This window comes from Planococcus citri, chromosome 2 (assembly GCF_950023065.1).
Source record: "Planococcus citri chromosome 2, ihPlaCitr1.1, whole genome shotgun sequence".
In the NCBI taxonomy this organism is placed as follows: Eukaryota; Metazoa; Arthropoda; class Insecta; order Hemiptera; family Pseudococcidae; genus Planococcus; species Planococcus citri.
Genome location: NC_088678.1, coordinates 22,135,802 through 22,156,737, shown reverse-complemented (window position 1 = coordinate 22,156,737; position 20,936 = coordinate 22,135,802). Strand labels below are relative to the sequence as shown.

Genomic DNA, 20,936 nt, shown 5'->3' with positions numbered 1-20,936 from the left:
ACATTGGTTTTAAACAGTGTCTGTCTTAAAGACTGGTTTAGTGTCTGTCTCAAAGACTGATTTTGAAGTTTGAACAGTGTCTGTCACAACCACTAGTTTTGAATGGTTTTGAACAGTGTCTCAGTGTCTGTCACAACCACTGTTTTTGAATGGTTTTGAACAGTGTCTGTCACAACCCCTGGTTTTGAATGGTTTTGAACAGTGTCTGTCAAAAACACTGGTTTTAAACAGTGTCTGTCACAAACACTGGTTTTAAACAGGGTCTGTCACAAACACTGGTTTTAAACAGTGTCTGTCACAAACACTGGTTTTAAACAGTGTCTGTCACAAACACTAGTTTTAAACAGTGTCTGTCACAAACACTGGTTTCAAACAGTGTCTGTCTTAAAGACTGGTTTTGAACAGTGTGTGTCACAAACACTGGTTTTGAACAGTGTCTGTCACAAACACTGGTTTTGAACAGTGTCTGTCACAAACACTGGTTTCAAACAGTGTCTGTCTTAAGACTGGTTTTGAACATTGTCTGTCACAAACACTGGTTTCAGACAGTGTCTGTCACGAACACTGGTTTTGAACAGAGTCTGTCACAAACACGGGTTTTAGCTGTCTGACCTATAAAGGTCATTGACCTGTATGTCTGTCCGTCCTCTCGAATCATTGGTCTGTCAATCTGGTTACTGTAGGTCCGTGTGTTTTTCTGTCCGACCCATTAGAATCATTGGACCAGCAATATGTCTTCTCAATGTCGCCTGTCTGACTTCTTAAGGTCACTGACCTTCCTTTATATGTAGCTTCTATAATAGTTAACTGTGTGCCTGTATGTCTTCCTGTCTGGTTTCTTAAGGTCATTGACCGGTCTTTCTGGCTACTGAAGGTCGAGTGTCTTTCTGTCCGACCCATTAGGGTCATTGACTCGGCAAAGTGTCTTCCCAATGTCGCCTGTCTGGCTTCTTAAGGTCACGAACCTTCCTTTATAGCTTCTAATTGCCATCTGCGTACCATGTCTGGCTTCCCAAGGTCGTCGTGTGTCCTCCTGTCTGGTATCTTAAAAGTCATTGACCGGTCTCTCTGGTCTCTCAAGGTAGAATATCTACCTATCGCGCCTTTCAGCGATTTAGTTTCGAGTTCTTTTAAGATCAATTTCTCCATACGAGTAAAAGAATACTTTAATACAAGTAAAAATTTCAAAGATTTGTAGTTTCAAGATTTTTTCAAGTCAGATCAAGTATTGTTAAATTTAATAAAAGCTTCAAAAGTTGTACAAGTTGATAACTTTTTATTCCAAGTTCTTGAAAGTCTGATATAATATTAAAATCAGACATAGGTGCTTAATATGAACGATTTATTTCATGTTGAAAAGTCAGCTTCATTATACAGTTTTAACTCTACATAAGTACTTGAAAATTTTCGAAAATTTCAACATTTTCTCCCCTCTCCTATTTTGAAAAATCACTTCAGAAACGTACTTATAGGTAGGAGTTCAAAACCATACAAAATTTCGAAATTCCCCTGCACCAGTTTTCAGAATTTCGGACATGGTTGGCGTGACGTGAATCAGCGTGATAAAAATTTTAGATTTGAACAGACTCCTGTCTCATAAATGGATGTAAAATCTTCTCTTCAAACTCCAAAGAAAGTTTCAAGTCATGGATATTTTTTTTTGTCAAGTTGACTTACTTAGTATATTGTTTAAACTGGGTAGGTGTACCTATACTTCCAAACAGGCTAAAAGTTTGAAAAAAATATCATTTTTTGAATTTACATAATTTTAGCTATAGGTACCTATTTAATGATTTTTTTTCCAATTCTGAAGTTGGATTTGGTGAAAATCCACTTCATTATGAGTAAAATTTTCAAAGATTAATAATTTTTTTAACAATTTCCATGAATGATGTCTTTTCTAAATAAATTATATGTATTTTTCCTGTACTGTAAACTCAATTATTTATAAATGACCTCGTTTCATCCTGACAATGAGATTTCAATTTTTTTTTTTTTTTTTTTTAAGATCAACTCGTTTCTTCAAAACGTACATCGAGATATTCTTCAGCCTCTTTTTGCCCTTCGTCACCATCATTATTATAACAGAAGGAATACTCATGATGACGGTAAGATGCACTATTCGAAATATCCTTACTACACAATATTTATGTTAATTGGTATGCTGACCCTAAAAAATAAAGGCGAAAAATAATGGGAAAAGTCCATTTCAAAGTTGAACTACAATTGAGGAGCTCATTGCAAAAGTAGCCCTTGTCACATGAACCTATGCAATCTCCAAAGCTCTCCCTTGAGCGTACCCAGTATCATGAATGTAAACTCTATAATTCAATTCCTCTCAGGGTTACTCAGGGTAGACCAACTTGACGGTCATTTCATCATTATAACATGATCTCCGCAGTTGGCAATAGGTGCAATCGAGTGAAAAGGGTCTAAAAGTTCATGTGACAAGGGCTACTTTTGCAATGAGCTCCTCAATTGTTCCCGTTAAAAATTCTGAAACTTGGCGAAACCACATTCATTTCAATCCATCTGCACTGCAATACATAAAAAATTAATGAAATTATGCAACTCATTGAAAAACCAACACTAAAACTTTTTTCCTTCATTTTTCGGGCCAGCAAACCAATTTTCACTAGTGTAGTTTGTGTAGCTATACTTCTAGACTTACGTATTTCTCGCTTTTTGCAGGGAGGAGAAGAGAAAAGCACATTCTTAGATTTCGGAATATTATTAGTTGAAGTAGCTACAGGAGTGTTGAAGTATTGTCATATGGGAATGCTGTTACAACAAATGGTGAGTAATAAAGGAGCTGGTGGCTTTCCAAAACACGATTGGCCCTACTTACAAACTACCAACCATCCCAATGCCTTCCGAACCTTTGTTTCAGAATGAAATAGTTACAGATGAGATTTACAACACTACTTGGTTCGAGATGCCGGCTTCGCAAAGAAAATTGTTTCAAGTGTTTATGGGCCAAGCGCAAAAGCAGATTAATTTTTTCGCCCTTAAAGTTTTTCCGATGCAGTTGCCTACATTTCCTGCAATGTTGAGATCAGCTTTTTCTATAGTGAAGGTGGTTTCTGGAATACGACACTGATCGTTCTAAAGTTTAGTAGGTAACAGATCTTTTCAATGTTTTACGAGTAGGTATTATATTCAAAGTTTTTGTTTTCTCTTCATCATTTAGTTTTATCTTTAAAGTTAATTATTTAGTATTCAAATTTAGATTTTTATATAGAATTTTCTTCAATTATTCTTCATTTTTTAAGTTTATTAATGTTCAGAATTTTTTGCGTCCATTTACAATTTTTCAATTTCCATCACTTTTTGATTCCATTTTCGGTATTTCATTTAATATTAGAATTTTTAATTTCATCTCCAGTTGACTTCATTCACAAATTTTTCAATTCAATTATCAGTGCTCAGTTTAATTTGTCAAATTTTCAATTATAAACTTATTTTCAGAATTTTCAAATTTCAGTTTTTAGATAAAAAAAACAAAAAATAAAAACCGAAAATCAGAATCCTAAAACCGAAGTTCAAACCGATAAATGGAACAAGTGTAACCTAAACTTGAAGCTGAACTCATTCATGCATTATGCATTATAATTCAACCGGTCTGTAACATTTCAGTATAACTTTGAAAAATCATCGCTAATTGACCCATAACGTTGCTCCTTGATTTTCCATGGTCGGCAAACCAATTCACGCCTATGTACTTTCGGATCGTGCATTATTTGATACTCAAAGGGGACTAAGGCCTGTATCCAGTTGGCTAATGGATTTTCGCTGCAATTATGAATTATTCGAGGACCAAGCACTTAGACAATGCATTAATGCAAAAATCATGTAGAAACATAACCAAACAAAAGTCGTGTTAAATGAATAAAAACGAATCAACTTGATTTTTTTGTATTTTAAATTCGTATTATAAATCCATTAACATTAGAAAGCGAATAATTTGAAAATTGTACAAATTGAAAAATGAATTCGACTAATAATAAAACGTAGTAACACGTAGTAAACAATAATTTAAAAATATACACTACCGCTATCAAATAATAATAGTATTAAAATTCCGATTAAATAAGCCTTTATTTATAATATAAATATACAAAAAAAAAGAAGAAAAAAAATAGAGAAAAAAGAAACGAGAAACTGTAACCATTATGCCTGATTTCTAGTCTTTTTTTTTGTTTACTTATCCATGAAATACTTGGTAGAATCGGGGAATCGTCGTGGTAAGAAATCCGATTGTTGAACTATATTTTCGCGAACGTTTTCTTTCAATTCTTCCTTAACTATCTCAGATAAACTACTCTGACCGGCGGCAGTTTCGTTAACTTGACTCGTTATAGCGCCTATCGAAGACGACAATCCGGCTGAATCGATAGCCGATGATAGATTTTCTATAAAAACATAACAAAAATTATACAACGATTAATATCTCGTCGAAAATAAAATCAAAAGAAAGCGAAGATATTCCCTCCGAATGAACGCTTACCGGTAATTAATTGATTACTGTTATTGAGATCTGGTTTATTATTTTTAATCAATTTTCTTCGTTTAGTGGGCATTCCAGATAAATAAGCGTCACTATACGGTGGCTGGCTTCCTTGCCTTCTCAGTCTATGAATATCTCGAGCGATAATAGGCACCCATTCCTAAACACAAAGATGAAATTTACACCAATATTAGAAAAATCAGTACGTAAGTACTTTTTTCACTACGTCAGAATTTCAAGTTCAGGTATGGTAAAACTAACCGATGGGAAAGACCTATGCCATTCCTCTGAATTCAATACAACTTCTGGTAATGCTTCTGAAGACTGCGCAGCATCGCTGGTTGGATTTCCAGAGACTGTCGTTGAGGTCTCGTTGTTATTCGACTGCTCGGCAGACGTAGCCGGTTGTTGCTGTTGTTGTTGTTGTTGTTGTTGCTGCTGGGCAGATTGCTGAGCGTTATTATCTTCTGAATTGAACGATACGAACGATGCTTCGCTCGATGTCGATGAGGATGATTGTGCCGCGTCTTCTACTTCCATTGGTTGAGACTGCTGCGTAAAAATAAAAGAAAAAATTGATTAATAATACTGATACGAGCTTCAGTTATTTTATCGGGAAATTTAATTCGGGATAATTTTTCATCATTTTTTTAGTTTCATTACATTGGCAACACGATTTCTCTCTATTTACAGGGCTCATACTCAATTTTGGCAAAAAAAAAACCTTGTAAAAAAGCAACTTATTGGCAATTTTTGACAAGAAGCGAATTTTTGATAATTTTGGTAAAAGGAAAGACTTTTTGGTAATTTCTGGCAAAAATCAAGACTTTAGGACAATTATTTTTTAAAAACATGACTTTTTGGAATTTTTAAAAAACAGTGAAATTTTTTAGGAATGTTGTTAAAAAGCGAGATTTTTCCCCAATATTATAGCAAAACACATAACTTTGGCAATTTTAGCAAAACTAACAAACAGTATGATTTTTTGGAAATTACTGGGAAGAAAACCAGTACAATGAGAATTTTGCACAATTTTTGAAAAAAAGTGAGACATTAAAAACATGACTTTTTGGAATTTTTAAAAAACAGTGAAATTTTTTAGGAATGTTGTTAAAAAGCGAGATTTTTCCCCAATATTATAGCAAAACACATAACTTTGGCAATTTTAGCAAAACTAACAAACAGTATGATTTTTTGGAAATTACTGGGAAGAAAACCAGTACAATGAGAATTTTGCACAATTTTTGAAAAAAAGTGAGACATTATGGAATTTTCTGCAACAATTTTCAGCCATTTTGTCAGTTTTTGAAAATGCGATAATTATCGATTAATTTTGGCACAAGGCATAGAACTGACAATTTTAGCAAATATCATAGTCGGTGAGCCGCTGAGCCCGCATAAGGATCACTTGCACCCCCCTGCCGATCCTCCAGGACAACTTTTTTCTTAAAGAGGGAGACCTATTAAACCGTACAAAGGTATACATCGATAGAGCAGGCAAAAATTCATCACCTGTCAAAATTTCAAGTGCTAAAGTGCCTTTTTCGATTTTTGGTGAATTTTCAAAAATCAAATTTTGGCCAAAATGTGAGAAAAAATCAAAATTTTACCAAATTGACCTAGAAAGCTGAAATTTGGGATATACCCTATTTTCGACCTGCCAAATCGTTTGGAAACTGTTTCAAACCGTTTTGAGCTGTTCATGGAGCCTCCAGCAGATTTTTGAAACTCGAAATTCTCACAAAATTTCGTCAAATGGAGTTGGAATCCGGAATTAATTCTAAAAAATAATTTCTATACGCTGTAAAGTCGACTACAGGTAAATTTCAAGTCGTTTTGGAGCCTCCAGCAATATTTTTAAAATTACTGGAGCCTCCAGTAGATTTTTGAAGCTCGAAATTCCCACAAAATTTCATCAAATGGAGTTGCAAGCCGAAATTAATTCTGAAAAATAATTTCAATACGCTATGAAGTCGACTTCAGGTGAATTTCAAGTCGTTTTGGAGCCTCCAGTAGATTTTTGAAACTTGAGTTTTCCCCAAAATTTCCTCAAATGAAGTTAGCAATCCGAAATTTACTCTGCAAACTAATTTCAATACAATAATATGAAGTCGACTGCATGGTGGTTTTAAGTGGTTTTGAAGCTTCCAGCTACTTTTTCAAAATTTCAATTCTCCTAAAAACGCCATGAAACCTTTCAAAAAGTCACTGGAGGCTACAACCCACCCGAAGTCGTCTTCAGAGGGTGTTAAAATTGGAGAGCATAGTTAATTTCAGCTTTCCATCTCCATTTTGATGGAATTCCAGGGAAATTTCTTAGTTTCAAAAATTTACTGGAGGCTCCAGTAATTTTTAAAATATTGCTGGAGGCTCCAAAACGACTTGAAATTTACCTGCAGTCAACTTCACAGCGTATTGAAATTATTTTTCAGAATTAATTTCAACTTCCAACTCCGTTTGATGAAATTTTATGAGAATTTCGAGTTTCAAAAATTTGCTGGAGGCTCCAGAACTGCTCAAAACGGGTTGAAACAGTTTCCAATCGATTTGGCATGTCGAAAATAGGGTATATCCCAATGGCCAAAATTTGATTTTTGAAAATTCACCAAAAATCGAAAAAGACACTTTAGCACTTGAAATTTTGACAGGTGATGAGTTTTTGCTTGCTCTTTCGATCTACCTTCGTACGGTTTAGAAAATTTCATGCTAGTCCTATGTTGGAACGCAAAATCAGCGATTTCGGCTGACCTGTCAATCAAAATGGCCGCCATTTTATACGTAGAGTCACTTTTTTTTTAGGAAAAGGGCTAGAAATGTTCCTTAGGACTCACCCTTTAAGAAAAAAGTTGTCCCGGAGGATCGGCAGGCGGTCCAAGTGATCCTTATGCGGGTCCTCCTACTATCAGGACTTTTTGGCTATTATTGGCACAAAATGATTTTTTTTTTTTGCAATGTCTGGCAAAAAAGAAAGACTTTCGGATAATCGAAAAATTCTTGAAAAAAAAACTTTTCAGCAGTTTTGCTAAAAAAAACTATTTTTTGTCAGAAAAACAAGACTTTTACCATTATAGCTATTTATTTCCAAAATGAATTTATATTTTTTTCGCAAGCTTTGTAGAAATTTTGCAATTTTTTTTGTAAAATTACAATTAGAAAAAACAAAACATTTGGATGAATTTTTGAAAAAAAAATTCAGGAATTTTTGAAAAAAAAATTCAGGAATGTTGCTAAAAAGCAAGCATTCTTTTGGTAAATTTTTCAGCAAGAAGTAGGATTTTTTGGAAATTATAGAAGATCTTGCGATTTTTTTTTACAGCCTACCATTTTTAAAGTCAAAATATCTAGAGTCCTTGAAGAAATTTGAGCCTTTGAGGTCTTGAAAAAAAAACTGGTTGAAAATTTCCATTGAAAACATGAAAAATGGATTTCAGTAGAAAAGAAGAAGGACGCTTTCCATCTAAACTTCTAAATTATTCAATTTTAAAACTGCTTCACTTTTTTTTTTTCAATTTTGCCAAAATCCAAAAATGAAATTTTACAGTTGAAAATCTGAGTATGTATATGTATGTTTTTCATCTTGCTATCTAGTGGGAGGGGGGGATGTTCTTCGATTTTTTTTTCTTTTCATAACCGTTAAATTTCAAAAATACGACACACAAAAAATAATCATCAATGAAACTTGTTAATCTCTACATCACAGCCTTCCGGTAACACTGCTTTTTATCTCCCCAGTCCAGCTTCTATCACTATCGCATTGCCTTTTCACTCCCCCCAACACCTCTAACTCTTTCACCGTTCAATGTTCACACAGAACAGACCGCGAAAAGCTCATCAATGCGTAATCACGGCACTGCACGAACACATGCACACACATCAACCTTGGATTCGTATCGTCAGACACGTCAGCTCGCAATCAGTCTTAAAAATATTCTTCTGGACGGTTTATGGATAAGATAGGTAGCAACTTACTTCGGTATTCTGTTGGTCATTCGTTCCGAAACTGGTGATGGTCGCGGTAGCAACTGTACATTCGATCGGCATAACAGGAGGTAATCTGTACACTACGTAATGTCTCATAAATGACGGCAAATTATCGGGATGGCAAATTTTCGAATACGAGATAACGTGATTGATTAGGTCCTTTCTTAACCACCGTATCAGTTCTTCTTTAGCCGGCAATCTTTTTATCACCTCCTCCTGTAAACGAATTAGTATCGATATTAATTTACCTAATTGAGCTCTGCGCAGTGTTTTTTTTTTCATTTCACAACGAGTAACACTTACGACCACAGATCCGAGTACTTTTTTAATATGCACACTTTTATCATCTCCGGCGATGCAGTAAACGAATAACGTTAATAGGCGGGCGACGTAGAAATTGAATGTTTGCGAAAATTTACGTGTATCTGCTTCGTTTAAATCTGTAGGTAGTACCAAAAACAGGACAGGTTTAGAAATGAATTCTATGTGTCGTTAAAGAGTTACGATTGTCTTACGAGTTACCTTCGGATTTAATTATGAATTCGATTAATTCTGGAACACTGTCTTGATTAAATTTACACAACGTTGATACTAAATCGATTTCTTGTTTAACGCTATCCGAGTCCTACAAAATATTTCCAACGTTTATGTTTTTATCGGCGTACAGAAGACGAGTAAAAAATACACATTGTACGATGATTTTCAAGTTTACGCGTTTACGGTCGTTTCTATCGTACGATAACGTTATCACTTGCCATTACGACAACATATGGGTGTCAATACGGTGATCGCAATTTACCATAGGTATCGAGGTACGTTCATAAAATGCGAATTGTCACTCGTATTTTTTTTTGACTTTCGTAACGAACGAACAGATCAAACGACATACACGATTCGCGTTTTCTTTAAAACCGAGAAAATATCGTATGAATAATTCAACTCGTAATGAGCTGTACACGGTACGACACTACATCGAATAGAGTAGTTTACTAACCAGCAAGTACTTCATTTTGAATAAATCGTTGTTGATTAAAATATTGACCGCATTTAGTACGCTATCTTTATCGCCATTACGAATGTTACGTTCGGTTAAATGATCGCGTATTTTGTATCTAACGCACGTCGTCAATTCATCCAAATTTTGACTACCGCTGTTACCACTGCTACTGCTGCTACTGCCGCCGCCGCCGCCGATTATTTGATCAATCGACGTACCGTTTATCTGCGGATATACACGAGCATATGTGTAATATACTTTAAACAAATGTTACGACGTAAATATTGTCGTCGTTGTACGATATCTAGAACCGTAATTACCACTGCTTTGATGATATCGAAAAACACAGCCTCTTGATTTTCCGAAAATAACGGATACGTGTTATTTTTAACTTCGGTTTTAGGTGCTTTGCCACCGGTGGATTTTTGACTTCCCTGTAAACCGATTAAAGAGTATTGATTACAGCCATTCTTTTTTGTAAGCGTCAATGATGAATTCAGATTTCAAGTACTCACCAATAAATAACGTACCGTTTCTTTTTTCACCGCCGAATACATATTCTGAAAGGATGAAAAGAAAAAAAATCATGATAAACGAATTTACATTTCATTAAAACGAGCACGAAAATTACAGCCAAAAAAAACCCTCACCTTGATAGTCTTACAAGGAGTGTATTCTGAACGTTTCTCTTTCTTAGCCTTCTTTTCTTCGTGTCTCTGAAAAAAGGTACCTCAAAGTTGAAAAACTGAACGTGCATTCGGTATTCAAAACGTCATCGATAAAATCCTACATACCGTATCAGGCGAATCGATATCCGACGACGATGAGCTAGACGACGACGACGAAGATGAAGAAGATGCAGACGACATAGGCCAAAGTGTTCCGGTACCGTCGAACGAGGCCATAAATGCAGCTTCAGCCGAAGCAGTTTCGGCAGCGGTGGGTTCGGAGCGATTAACAGACATAGCATAAGCTCTCGGTCTACGGCTTGGTCTTTGGCCAGGCATACGAGGTCGAGGAGGGCGACGGAATCTACGAGTACGAGATGAAGAGGACGACTCGGCGTTGGTGTTGGTGCTAGGTGTGTGATTTGTTTGAATATTACGAGTGACTGGGTCGATTTCGATGTGGATAGCACCAGGGTGGATATTCACGTTTGAAGTGTACTACGACAGGAAATAAAAAAATGTAAGAATCGTTTCTGAAAACTATACGAGTGCTGAAAAATTATACTAACTTGGAAACGTGTTCTGGAGGTCGGTCTTTCTTGGGTATTTCTTTCAGCACCATCTATAAAATAAAAGGAAAAAATTATAAATTAAAACCGGGTTAATTTTCATCTTGACCGAAGATCAAATCTAAAATCTGGCTTACTTTCGGTAGGCGGAGTACTAGATCCGGTGGTATTACTCCTTCTGAAGACGACATTACTAAACATGGGCAGAATCGAATTAAGGATACCCATAATATGACCATGATCGGGCATCGGGAAAGTACCCTCGAATTCGGCTCTAGCGGTTCCTTCCGACGTCCCATTCTGACTCGGTTCTTGCGCAGAAGCTTGAGATGCGCGAGAAGTCTGTTGATTTTGATCACCAGCCTGAGGTTGCTGACCAGTCGCCTGTGACGATGCCTGATTTGGCTGCTCAGCTTGGCTGGACGAAGCTTGCGCAGTACTCGCGCGTAAATTACCAATATGCCTAATGCTACCGCCACGCGATAAGATCGGATGGATATGGTGCGAATGACAAGGCAAGAATGGATCAAATGTTCGTCCGAAGCCGGGTACGTCGAACTCTACGAATCTTTCGCTACCACCACTACCTGCGCCGCCACCACTGCTGCTACCACTGCCACCGCTACTCGAAGTATTCTGGCTCGATTGTTGTTGTTGAGGTTGCTGTTGAGACTGTGCCTGTTGTTGCTGTTGTGGATTACTGTCGTCGGTGCCGTTGGTGTTTGATGTTGATGTTTGACTGCCGGTTTGTTCGGTTTCGCCCGAAGCACTACCACCGGTTTGAGGTCTGCTGCTGCTACTGCTGGTGCTCCTTTCGCCGGATGCGGTTCGAGGAGGTCGGTGATTGTGACGGAAATGGTTAACGAAACCAAACATGTTTTGTAGCACCTCGGTTGGCAAGAAACCACCTCTCCATCTCGGATTTGCTCCTCCTGCGAAAATATAACTCATTTCATCTCTGAATGGTTTCAAAAAAAAAAACCACACAAAATAACAAAGTTCACTCACCAGCACCCAGAGCACTAGCAATATCATCGTTAGGTGTCAGAATAGTAGCTTCGACCGAATTGATTCGTATTCCTTCTGGTACAATATTCTCAGGCATAGACTGAATAACGTACGTATTGCCAGTTCTTCCTCTAACTGTTACAGTAGGACCGTTCGAATTCTCATTTACACCAGCACTGCTTCCTTCAATATGTACTACAACCGGAACACAAGCGAATTAACATCAAATCAATCAATACAGATTTTCCACAAGTCACATTGAACTTACTTTCAGCTCCAGGAATGATTGGTTCGCTGGTATCCATGCTTTCGTCATTATTATCGTGAATATTAGTAGTATCGGCTTCTTCGATAACAACTTCAACAGATGATGTACCGGCATCTCCGCTCATGTTGGATGTTTCAGCATTCGCATTATTTTCAGACGATTCGGTTGTCGGCGGCGCACTAGCGGAGTCTCCGGTCGCTGTAGATGTACTAGGCGGAGTCGTACGAACAGCTACGACAGGAGATCGAATAACAGTAGACCTAGCTCGAGGTTCTCTCCTCAAAGAAGCGTGTTGTTGTTGAACAACTACAGTACGACATCTCAATGTACGAGGAGGTGGTTGACTGAAGTCGCACATGATATCGCTAAGCATGTGGTAAATATGAGCGAAATAATGCATCAGTTCGGAAACGGAATTGTACAATTGTTGGACTTGTTCTTCGGTATGGGTTGTTTGTATCTGTAGAATTAAACTCAAATGAGCTTCAAATATTAAATAAATGTAAAAATACGAGAAATGTACGTACATCTGGACCGAAAGCTGTATCTTGAAGCAAATATTGTCTCAACAGTCTCATAAACGGAATCAAACGAACTTGAGTATGTAACGCTGCGCCTAGAACTTGAGCCATCATCGTAGTACGGGAACGTCTCCTGCTGGCGTCATCTTGAGGACCACTGCCCGCATTAGCGCTGAAACTTTCCCTGAAAATTGATCGAGATTAATTTCTCATGCTTTAATGTTGATTATGGCAACGATATTCGATTCGAATAAATACGTACTGTTGTGTACTGGATGAACCACTTCCGGCGGCTGTGCTTTCTTCGGTTTGAGGCCGTTCTCTCGGATCGTCGGAACCTACACCGAGTGTTTCAGCTGGTTCGTCTCCTCCGACCATCGACTCCGGTACAGTATCATGTTGGGAATCTAAATGAAAAACTATTAATTCGAAAAATTCCAACATTTTGAAATGAAACCGTCGTGACAAAACTTACTAGGTATTTCGATTCGTATTTCAACATCCGGACCTGGATCCGCAATACTTCCGCTCGCTTCTGTATTCAGATCTTCGGCTCTAAAAATACCACATTTAAATTTTGTATATTTTTCAATATAACATTTAATAAAAAAATAAATCTGGAGGAAAATCTTACAACGCGTTAGCAGCTTGGTTGGTAGCTGACTGAGATTGCTCCGTAGCTGCTCCGAAGTAATTAGCGTTTTCTAACGAATTGATGTTACCGATAGCTCGACGTAGAAGCGTTCTAGCGAATACCAAACGATTCACTGATAAATTAGTGCGGGAATGCAAGAATGTCAAGCCTCCTTCCATGAAATCCGAAGGAAATGCCATGGCTCCCAAGTACATTGTACCGGTATGCGTATCTGATCGACGATTTGTGGACGATGCGCTGTTTGTCGAACCCTGAGCATTAGAAGAATAAGCACTGCTGGGAGGTGGTCTCTGTACGACGTGTATGACTTTACCGTTAACATCTATATGAGAACAAATCGATATTAAATGAAGTTCCAATATACGAATAAATTATCATTCGAGTCGATATACGTACCGTATTCGGATAATTTAGTTTCATTTTGTAAAACTTGTCCTAGATAAATACAACGTTGAGAATCACTAGGAATCTGAATCGTTTCAGCGATGTGTTCTTTCAATTGTTCGACGGTATACTGTGGAAAAAAATATTACGCGAAAATCGTTAATACATGAACGAACAAAGGTGACGGAATCGTTGATATAAATCAACTTACGTCATCAGGTACGGTAAAATGATGGTTCTGAGCGTCCAACGTCTTTACGGTTACTTCAATCATGTTGTTTCATTTAATACAAACCTGAAACATAACGCAGGTTTAAATACATGTACGAATTTACGAACGTAAAGTTTTAAATCGTCGTTTAAATAATATATATGTACGTTTGTCGATTCAAAAACAAAACGTAACCGAAGAATACGCCCTAAACTATTTTTATTACATCAGTCTAGCAACTTCGACTGTACGGTATCGAAACTGAATGCTGAATTCCGTTCTTCGAAAGATATTTTAATACGAATAAGTTGCTGCAACGTGAACCTACGTCGATTATAATTACCAAATTAATTTCGTCAATGATTTCAAACGTATACGGTTTTACGGTAACTCGACATGCCGAATTCTATCAACAACGTCTTCAAGGTGCTAGAGCACTTCGATTTACAGAGAAGAAACCATAAATCAACGATCAGCGAGTCGTATAATGTGTCGAATTACACGAGATAAACGATAGCATGAAAAATGAAATCACCTCTATGGGTAGATAATTTTGCAAACACCAAACGGAATTTTGGAAATATCACGATTGATTAAAACCCATACATACTTTCAAAGCATAAGTCAGATTACAATAGCACATTAATGATGATACACCAAAGTTGAATTTAACTTCTACAAAACTAAAAAGCGAATCGCAAAAATAATTTTCCACTTTCAATTATAAAATTATTACGTTGATAAAGCCAGAAAAATGAATTCAAATTTCGCACAGCCTACTGTTAACACACTACTACACTACTACACATACAAAATTCAATGTTGTGTCGATTTACGGTAATGACAAATCGAGAAATGACGTAACTTTCCAAAATAGGTAAAAATTCGGCTCATTTGCATGTCGTCCCAAAAAGCATAATTTCTCACATATTTTCATGTTTTAGTGAATTTCTTGGAATAAATGGTCACAAATTGCACTCTGGCCTTTTTGTTTGAGTTCTTACAATTAAAATTCAACATTAGTGACGAGAAATCGAGTTTTTCATGCGTTAAATTGCCGGAAAACTAAACTTTTTTTCCCAATTGAGTAGGATAGAATTTTTGTTTACCATGAAAAATGCAACGTTGCCGCATGCTACATTCGTCATTTGTTTTTCCAAAAAATTTTTTATTTTTTATGAACACAAAAATTCTTATTCCACCAGGCATCAGTAATTGCAAAATGAATTGATAATTAATTAATTATTAATTCGCGCTCAAAGTTGTGCCTTAGTTTCAAACACAGACATGTGCAAATTGTCTTAGTTTCAAAAACAGACATATCCTGGATATGTCTGTTTTTGAAACTATGATGATAGGATATGTCTCATTTTGAAACTAAGATAATGTTCACATGTCCGTGTTTGAAACTAAGGCAAAACTTTGATCGCGTTTTTCAACTTTTTATGTACTATTTTGAAACTAAGAGACCTCAGAAATGGAAAGAGGGTTAAAAATCCTACACGTATCGAAACCTAACTGATCTAGACAACTTCACTTTCAAATTATCTTCATCTTGGTTTCAAAATCAGACAAGTGCATTTTCAGGTTCATTTTATTAGTGGTGGGGGATGATGGTGGAAGGATATTTTTCGTATTTTTGTTACTCAGTATCATCACTACAATTTGCCAAATGCCAAATATCCCCCACCTTTACGATGCTGTATACTTTTGTAACAAAAAACATGGATTTTCTCAAAATCAACCCTGTGGCGTTTGTCTAACTTTGTAACCAAGCTCCTCATATTTCTATCGCAGTCACATTACAATAATTTGAATAATTAGAAAACATTACTCATTCAGTCAGGCTATAATAACATAAGGATTCAACTGTTCTCTTTCACCCTTTCACAATACTTTCAAAGGAGGTAAATGGCAAAATAAATGTCGAAAGTGATTGTTCAGGAAGATCTCATTAAATAATAAGGTATCTTTTCAAAGTTTTACTTCATAACTACGCAGAAAAGTGACACAAATGTACGATGGGCCTCAAGTCCTCAAGGTGTAGGTAGATAGGTATGTACTTAGAATGCATTATTTTTTCCGATTGCATCTAATTAAATTTTACAGATAAAAGTACGTTCGTTTCAAGAATATTGATCAGCTCTAATAAATTTTAATGTATTGCCTTCTTTTTGATAACAAACATGGAAACAACGTTAATGCATTACGGTGAATAAATCAAAAATTACCATTTTCCAATTGTCAATGATTGGATAACTGAATGAAATTATTTCCCTGGGGATTTATTTGAAAAATATTTAACGGTAATGTGGCAAATGCGTTAAAAATGAAAATTTTATTTATTTCATTAATTTTTTTATATTCGATATTCCGCGAACACAGTTCGGCTTCTGATGCTCAGAGAAGTAAGTGATTGTATACCTTTTTGAAAATGTGTACCTACCTATATGCAGTTTATTTTGTAACTACAAAATACATTTCGTTCAAGGTGCGAAAATAGCTACGTATTTGAAAGATGTATTCCCAGAGTTATATTCTAATCAACACGAAGGAGATATTTTTTTATTTGGTGAATCGAAAAGTAGCATTAAAAATGCTGTTCGCGATCCAACTTATCGTTGGCCTAATGCAACCGTTCCTTATGAAATTGCGTCAAATTTTAGTAAGCGAATGAATTTTACATTTTATACTATAACGTGAAACTCGTACATTTTTTTTTATATACCTATGTACCTACCCATCCATTCATATTCATTTAACGTCAAATCATTCTATAAAATTATTTCAGCTGAAGAAGATAAAACCAAAATATTAACCGGAATGGCAAGATTACAAAACGAGACTTGTATTCGATTTGTACCACATTACGGTCAAAAACATTACATATTTATAAACAACAAACAAAACGCGGGATGTTTTGCGGTAATCGGATATCATTCAAAGGCTGAAATTCCACATCCGGTGAATTTCGAAACACCTGGATGCATGAAACATCAAGGAACCGTTGAGCACGAATTTTTACATATTTTAGGCCTTTTTCACGAGCAATCCCGATATGATAGAGATGATCACGTAATCATTTATTGGGGAAATATAACCGAAGGTAGGCAATATCATAGCTCAACTTATAAGTGCTTTTATCTGTAATCATCTATTTGCTGTTTTAAAAAATGTTTACAGAATATGTATCGAATTTCGCCAAAGTACCAGAAACTGATGCACATGCTTATAATGTTTCGTACGATATCAACAGTGTTATGCATTATCCCAAACATGCGTTTTCAAAAAATGGCAATGAAACAATTGTTTATAAAGTACGTATAATAAATACCTACCTACACCTGGTTGCCATATTTGACATAACATACGGTAGCTATGTAGTATGTAACTCTTTATTCTTGTGTTCATATTAGAAAAACCCGGATACGAAATTAGGCCAGCGCGTTGGAGCCACTCAGGGAGATTTGGAGAAAATAAGACAAATGTATAACTGTCATAAAAAAGAAGTTCCATATGGAAGTGCTGAATGGTTTTTCGAACAAGTTCAAACTTTCTTCGCCGATAAAAATCGAAAACCTCAATCCAAAAAAACCAAGGAGAAAACCAAGTTCAAAAAATTCCCTCTTTTCTGAATAAATTAGTGTGCGTGAAGTTTTTAAATAAAATTTTCATTCGTGCGAGCATGTATTCAATTTTTTTTTATTATCACACTGGCTAAAACAACTGCCTATGGGAACCTCACGAACGTGTGCAGCAACTGATTTGACTCGATTTTTTAGATAGGTACCTACGTAATAATGATGAAATAAAGGAAAATTCCATAATAAAAAAGAAAACATTCCTTTTGAGTGTTGCTTACGTTCTCACAAAAAGGATGAAAGAGAGTACCTATTTTTTGTTCAATTTACTCACAATTCCTCATTTTTAATAGTAGGGGAACCCCCCGGTCGATCCTCTGGGACAACTTTTTTCTTAAAGGGGGAGTCCTAAGGAACATTTCTAGCCCTTGTACTAAAAAAAAACAGTGCCCTTACTTACAAAATGGCGGCCATTTTGATTGACAGGTCAGCAAAAATCGCAGATTTTGCGTTCCAACATAGGACTTGGACAAAGTTTCTCAAACCGTACAACGGTAGATCGAAAGATTAGGCAAAGATTTATCACCTGTCAAAATTTCAAGTGCTGAAGTGCGTTTTTCGATTTTTGGTGAATTTTTGAAAATCAAATTCAGGTCAAAAATGAGGAAAAAAATCAAAATTTTACCAAATTGACCAAGAAAGCTGAAATTTGGGATATACCCTCTTTTCGACATTCCAAATCGATAGGAAATTGTTTCAAACCGTTTTGAGCAGTTCTGGAGCCTCCAGCAGATTTTTGAAACTCGAAATTCTCACAAAATTTCATTAAAATGGAGTTGGATAACAGAAATTTACTCTGCAAACTAATTTCAATACGCTATGAAGTCAACAGCAGGGGATTTCAAGTCGTTTTGGAGCCTCCAGCAGATTTTTGAAACTTGAAATTTCCCAAAAATTCCATCAAATGGAGATGGAAAGATGGAAAGCTGAAATTTACTCTACACTCCAATTTTAACACTCTCTAAGACGACTTCAGGTGAGTTCAAGTCATTTTGGAAGCTCCAGTAGATTTTTGAAACTTGAAATTCCCGCAAAATTTTACCAAATGGAGTCGGCAAGCTGAAATTAATTCTGCAAACTAATTTCAATAAGCTATGAAGTCAACTGCAGGTGGATTTTAAGTCGTTTTGGAACCTCCAGCAACTTTTTGAAAATTAAACTGGAGCCTCCAGTAGATTTTTGAAACTTGAAATTCCCAAAATTTCATCAAATGGTGATGGACAGCCGAAATTCATACTGCAGACTAATTTCAATACGCTGCTAAGACGACTGCAGGTGGATTTCAATTCGTTTTTGGAGCCTCCAGCGACTTTTTGAAAATTACTGAAGCTTCCAGTAGATTTTTGAAATTTGAAATTTCCCCAAAATTTCATCAAACGGAGATGGAAAGAAGACGACTTCAGGTGGGTTCAAATCATTTTGGAGCCTCCATCAACCTTTTGAAAATTACTGGAGTCTCTAATAAATTTTTGAAACTTAAAATTCTCGCAACATTTTACCAAATGGAGTTGGCAAGCTGAAATTTACTTCGCAAACTAATTTCAATGCGATATGAAGTCGACTACATGCTGGTTTCAAATGGTTTTGAAGCTTCCAGCTATCTTTTTGGAAATTTCAATTTTCCAAAAAACGCCATACGACCTTTCAAAAAGTCGCTGGAAGCTCCAAAAAGACTTGAAATCCACCAGCAGACCACTTCGTAGCGTATTGAAATTAGTTTGCAGAGATACTGTTATCCAACTCCATTTGATGAAATTTTGTGGGAATTTCGATTTTCAAAAATCTGCTGGAGGCTCCAGAACAGCTCAAAACGGTTTGAAACAGTTTCCAATCGATTTGGCATGTCGAAAATAGGCTATATCCCAAATTTCAGTTTTCTTGGTCAATTTGGTAAAATTTTGATTTTTCCCCTCATTTTTGGCCTAAATTTGATTTTCAAAAATTCACCAAAAATCGAAAAACGCACTTCAGCACTTGAAATTTTGACAGGTGATAAATTTTTGCCTGATTTTTCGATCTACCGTTGTACGGTTTGAAAAATTTTCTCCAAGTCCTATGTTGGGACGCAAAATCTGCGATTTCGGCTGACCTGTCAATCAAAATGGCCGCCATTTTGTAAGTAAGGCCACTTTTTTTTTGAGTGCAAAGGCTAGAAATGTTTCTTAGGACTCCCCCTTTAAGAAAAAAGTTGTCCCAGAGGATCGAGGGGGGGGGGTGTAATAGGTTCTTAAGCGGGCTCTTCGACTATAAATGATTTTGCTTTGGATTCGTTTGCTTAAATCACAGTTTAATCAATTTTTGAATTAAAATTTCAAGTTGATGGCTGCAGAATGGAATATGACGAGTGAATAGATTTAAATCAAATTCAACTAACAATGAATATCTACCTACTCTTGAGAAAATGATGAATATATTATATTGGACGTTGGTTTGTAAGCTAAGCTGGCTGTACCTACATATTATTAGATAGATACCTACCTTAGAGAAATTTTAGAATCCTAAATCAATTCTGGTTAGAAAAAAATACAATACTACAGTAGCATGCAAATTAGTTTGGGACAGCAGCAAAATCACAACATTACACCATTTTTCAACAGCTCGCTACAACAATACCGCTAACAATTTTGAAAAAAAAATTACAGGGGGTGAAAGCCCTATCCTTTACGAAAATTTTGATGTGTTAGAACCAAAAAAAATAAGTTTCTATAAGCTCATAAAAGCTCACTGAAATAAAAATCAGAAAATTTTCAGTCTTTTAGTTTTCCGCATTTACCGGACGAACCGTACGTCCTAGCAAAAATCTGATGACATTATGCTGAAAGAGAATTAAATTCTCTACAATTTCGTTTCTATGAAATTTTCGTAGGACGCTCGGTTTCCAAAATGCACGCCTTCAAAGTTTGAGTAAAAAACGTTGCTGCAACTTTTTTTTACTAGAAAAACCAACGTTTGCACGCTACTGTAGTTTTTCGCATTTACCGAACGAACCGTACGTCCTAGCAAAAATCTGATGGGATTATGCTGAAAGAGAATTAAATTCTTGTAGGACGCTCTGTTTCAAAACTGCACGTCTTTGAAGTTTTAGTTTAAAAAAGTTGGTTTTTTTACTAAAAAAAAGTTGCAGCAACGTTTTTTACTCAAACTTTAAAGGTGTACAGTTTTGAAACAGAGCGTCCTACGAAAATTTCATAGAAACGAAATTGTAGAGAATTTAATTCTCTTTCAGCATAATGTTATCAGATTTTTGCTAGGACGTACGGTTCGTCCGGTAAATGCGGAAAACTAAAAGACTGAAAATTTTCTGATTTTTATTTCAGTGAGCTTTTTTGAGCTTATAGAAACTTATTTTTTTTGGTTCTAACACATCAAAATTTTCGTAAAGGATAGGGCTTTCACCCCCTGTAATTTTTTTTTCAAAATTGTTAGCGGTATTGTTGTAGCGAGCTGTTGAAAAATGGTGTAATGTTGTGATTTTGCTGCTGTCCCAAACTAATTTGCACGCTACTGTACATTAAAGAAATCATAA

At 36.1% G+C, this 20,936-nt stretch overlaps 2 protein-coding genes across 5 annotated transcripts; one reads left to right on the top strand and one right to left on the bottom strand.

Annotated features, from left to right (window-relative positions):
* Positions 1-3,899: 3,899 nt before the first annotated feature.
* Positions 3,900-14,570, bottom strand: LOC135835038 (large proline-rich protein bag6-B). Of its 4 annotated transcripts, none has more exons than XM_065349089.1 (22): positions 14,380-14,570; positions 13,770-13,853; positions 13,571-13,688; positions 13,154-13,496; positions 12,995-13,074; positions 12,782-12,926; positions 12,526-12,703; positions 11,999-12,458; positions 11,731-11,925; positions 10,860-11,654; positions 10,723-10,775; positions 10,280-10,651; positions 10,136-10,201; positions 10,001-10,045; positions 9,806-9,919; positions 9,483-9,710; positions 9,011-9,113; positions 8,792-8,928; positions 8,477-8,704; positions 4,769-5,056; positions 4,508-4,667; positions 3,900-4,412 (listed from the first exon to the last, which is right to left on the bottom strand). In XM_065349089.1, exons 2-22 carry the CDS (start codon positions 13,830-13,832, stop codon positions 4,201-4,203), a joined length of 4,383 nt encoding a protein of 1,460 aa, XP_065205161.1. In that variant the 5' UTR covers positions 13,833-13,853; positions 14,380-14,570; the 3' UTR covers positions 3,900-4,200. The 4 variants fall into 4 exon arrangements, with proteins under 4 accessions (XP_065205161.1, XP_065205159.1, XP_065205158.1 ...); XM_065349087.1 differs by having other exon boundaries at positions 4,769-5,059; positions 14,305-14,569; XM_065349086.1 differs by having other exon boundaries at positions 4,769-5,059; positions 14,380-14,569.
* A 959-nt stretch (positions 14,571-15,529) lies between these two features.
* On the top strand, positions 15,530-17,459 carry LOC135835037 (low choriolytic enzyme-like). Its single transcript, XM_065349085.1, has 5 exons — positions 15,530-16,177; positions 16,261-16,434; positions 16,561-16,875; positions 16,953-17,086; positions 17,186-17,459. The coding sequence occupies exons 1-5, from the start codon at positions 16,099-16,101 to the stop codon at positions 17,402-17,404; spliced, it is 921 nt and encodes a 306-aa protein (XP_065205157.1). The 5' UTR covers positions 15,530-16,098; the 3' UTR covers positions 17,405-17,459.
* Positions 17,460-20,936: the final 3,477 nt, after the last annotated feature.

Coding starts and splice junctions, on each gene's coding strand:
- LOC135835038 (XM_065349087.1), bottom strand. CDS start 13,832: ATGATTGAAGTAACCGTAAAGACGTTGGACGCTCAGAACCATCATTTT. Junction 11,926..11,998: donor AATCATTCCTGGAGCTGAAA/GTAAGTTCAATG, acceptor TTCCGGTTGTAG/TACATATTGAAGGAAGCAGT. Junction 4,413..4,507: donor CAGTAATCAATTAATTACCG/GTAAGCGTTCAT, acceptor ATGTTTTTATAG/AAAATCTATCATCGGCTATC.
- LOC135835037 (XM_065349085.1), top strand. CDS start 16,099: ATGAAAATTTTATTTATTTCATTAATTTTTTTATATTCGATATTCCGC. Junction 16,178..16,260: donor GGCTTCTGATGCTCAGAGAA/GTAAGTGATTGT, acceptor ATTTCGTTCAAG/GTGCGAAAATAGCTACGTAT. Junction 16,435..16,560: donor TGAAATTGCGTCAAATTTTA/GTAAGCGAATGA, acceptor AAATTATTTCAG/CTGAAGAAGATAAAACCAAA.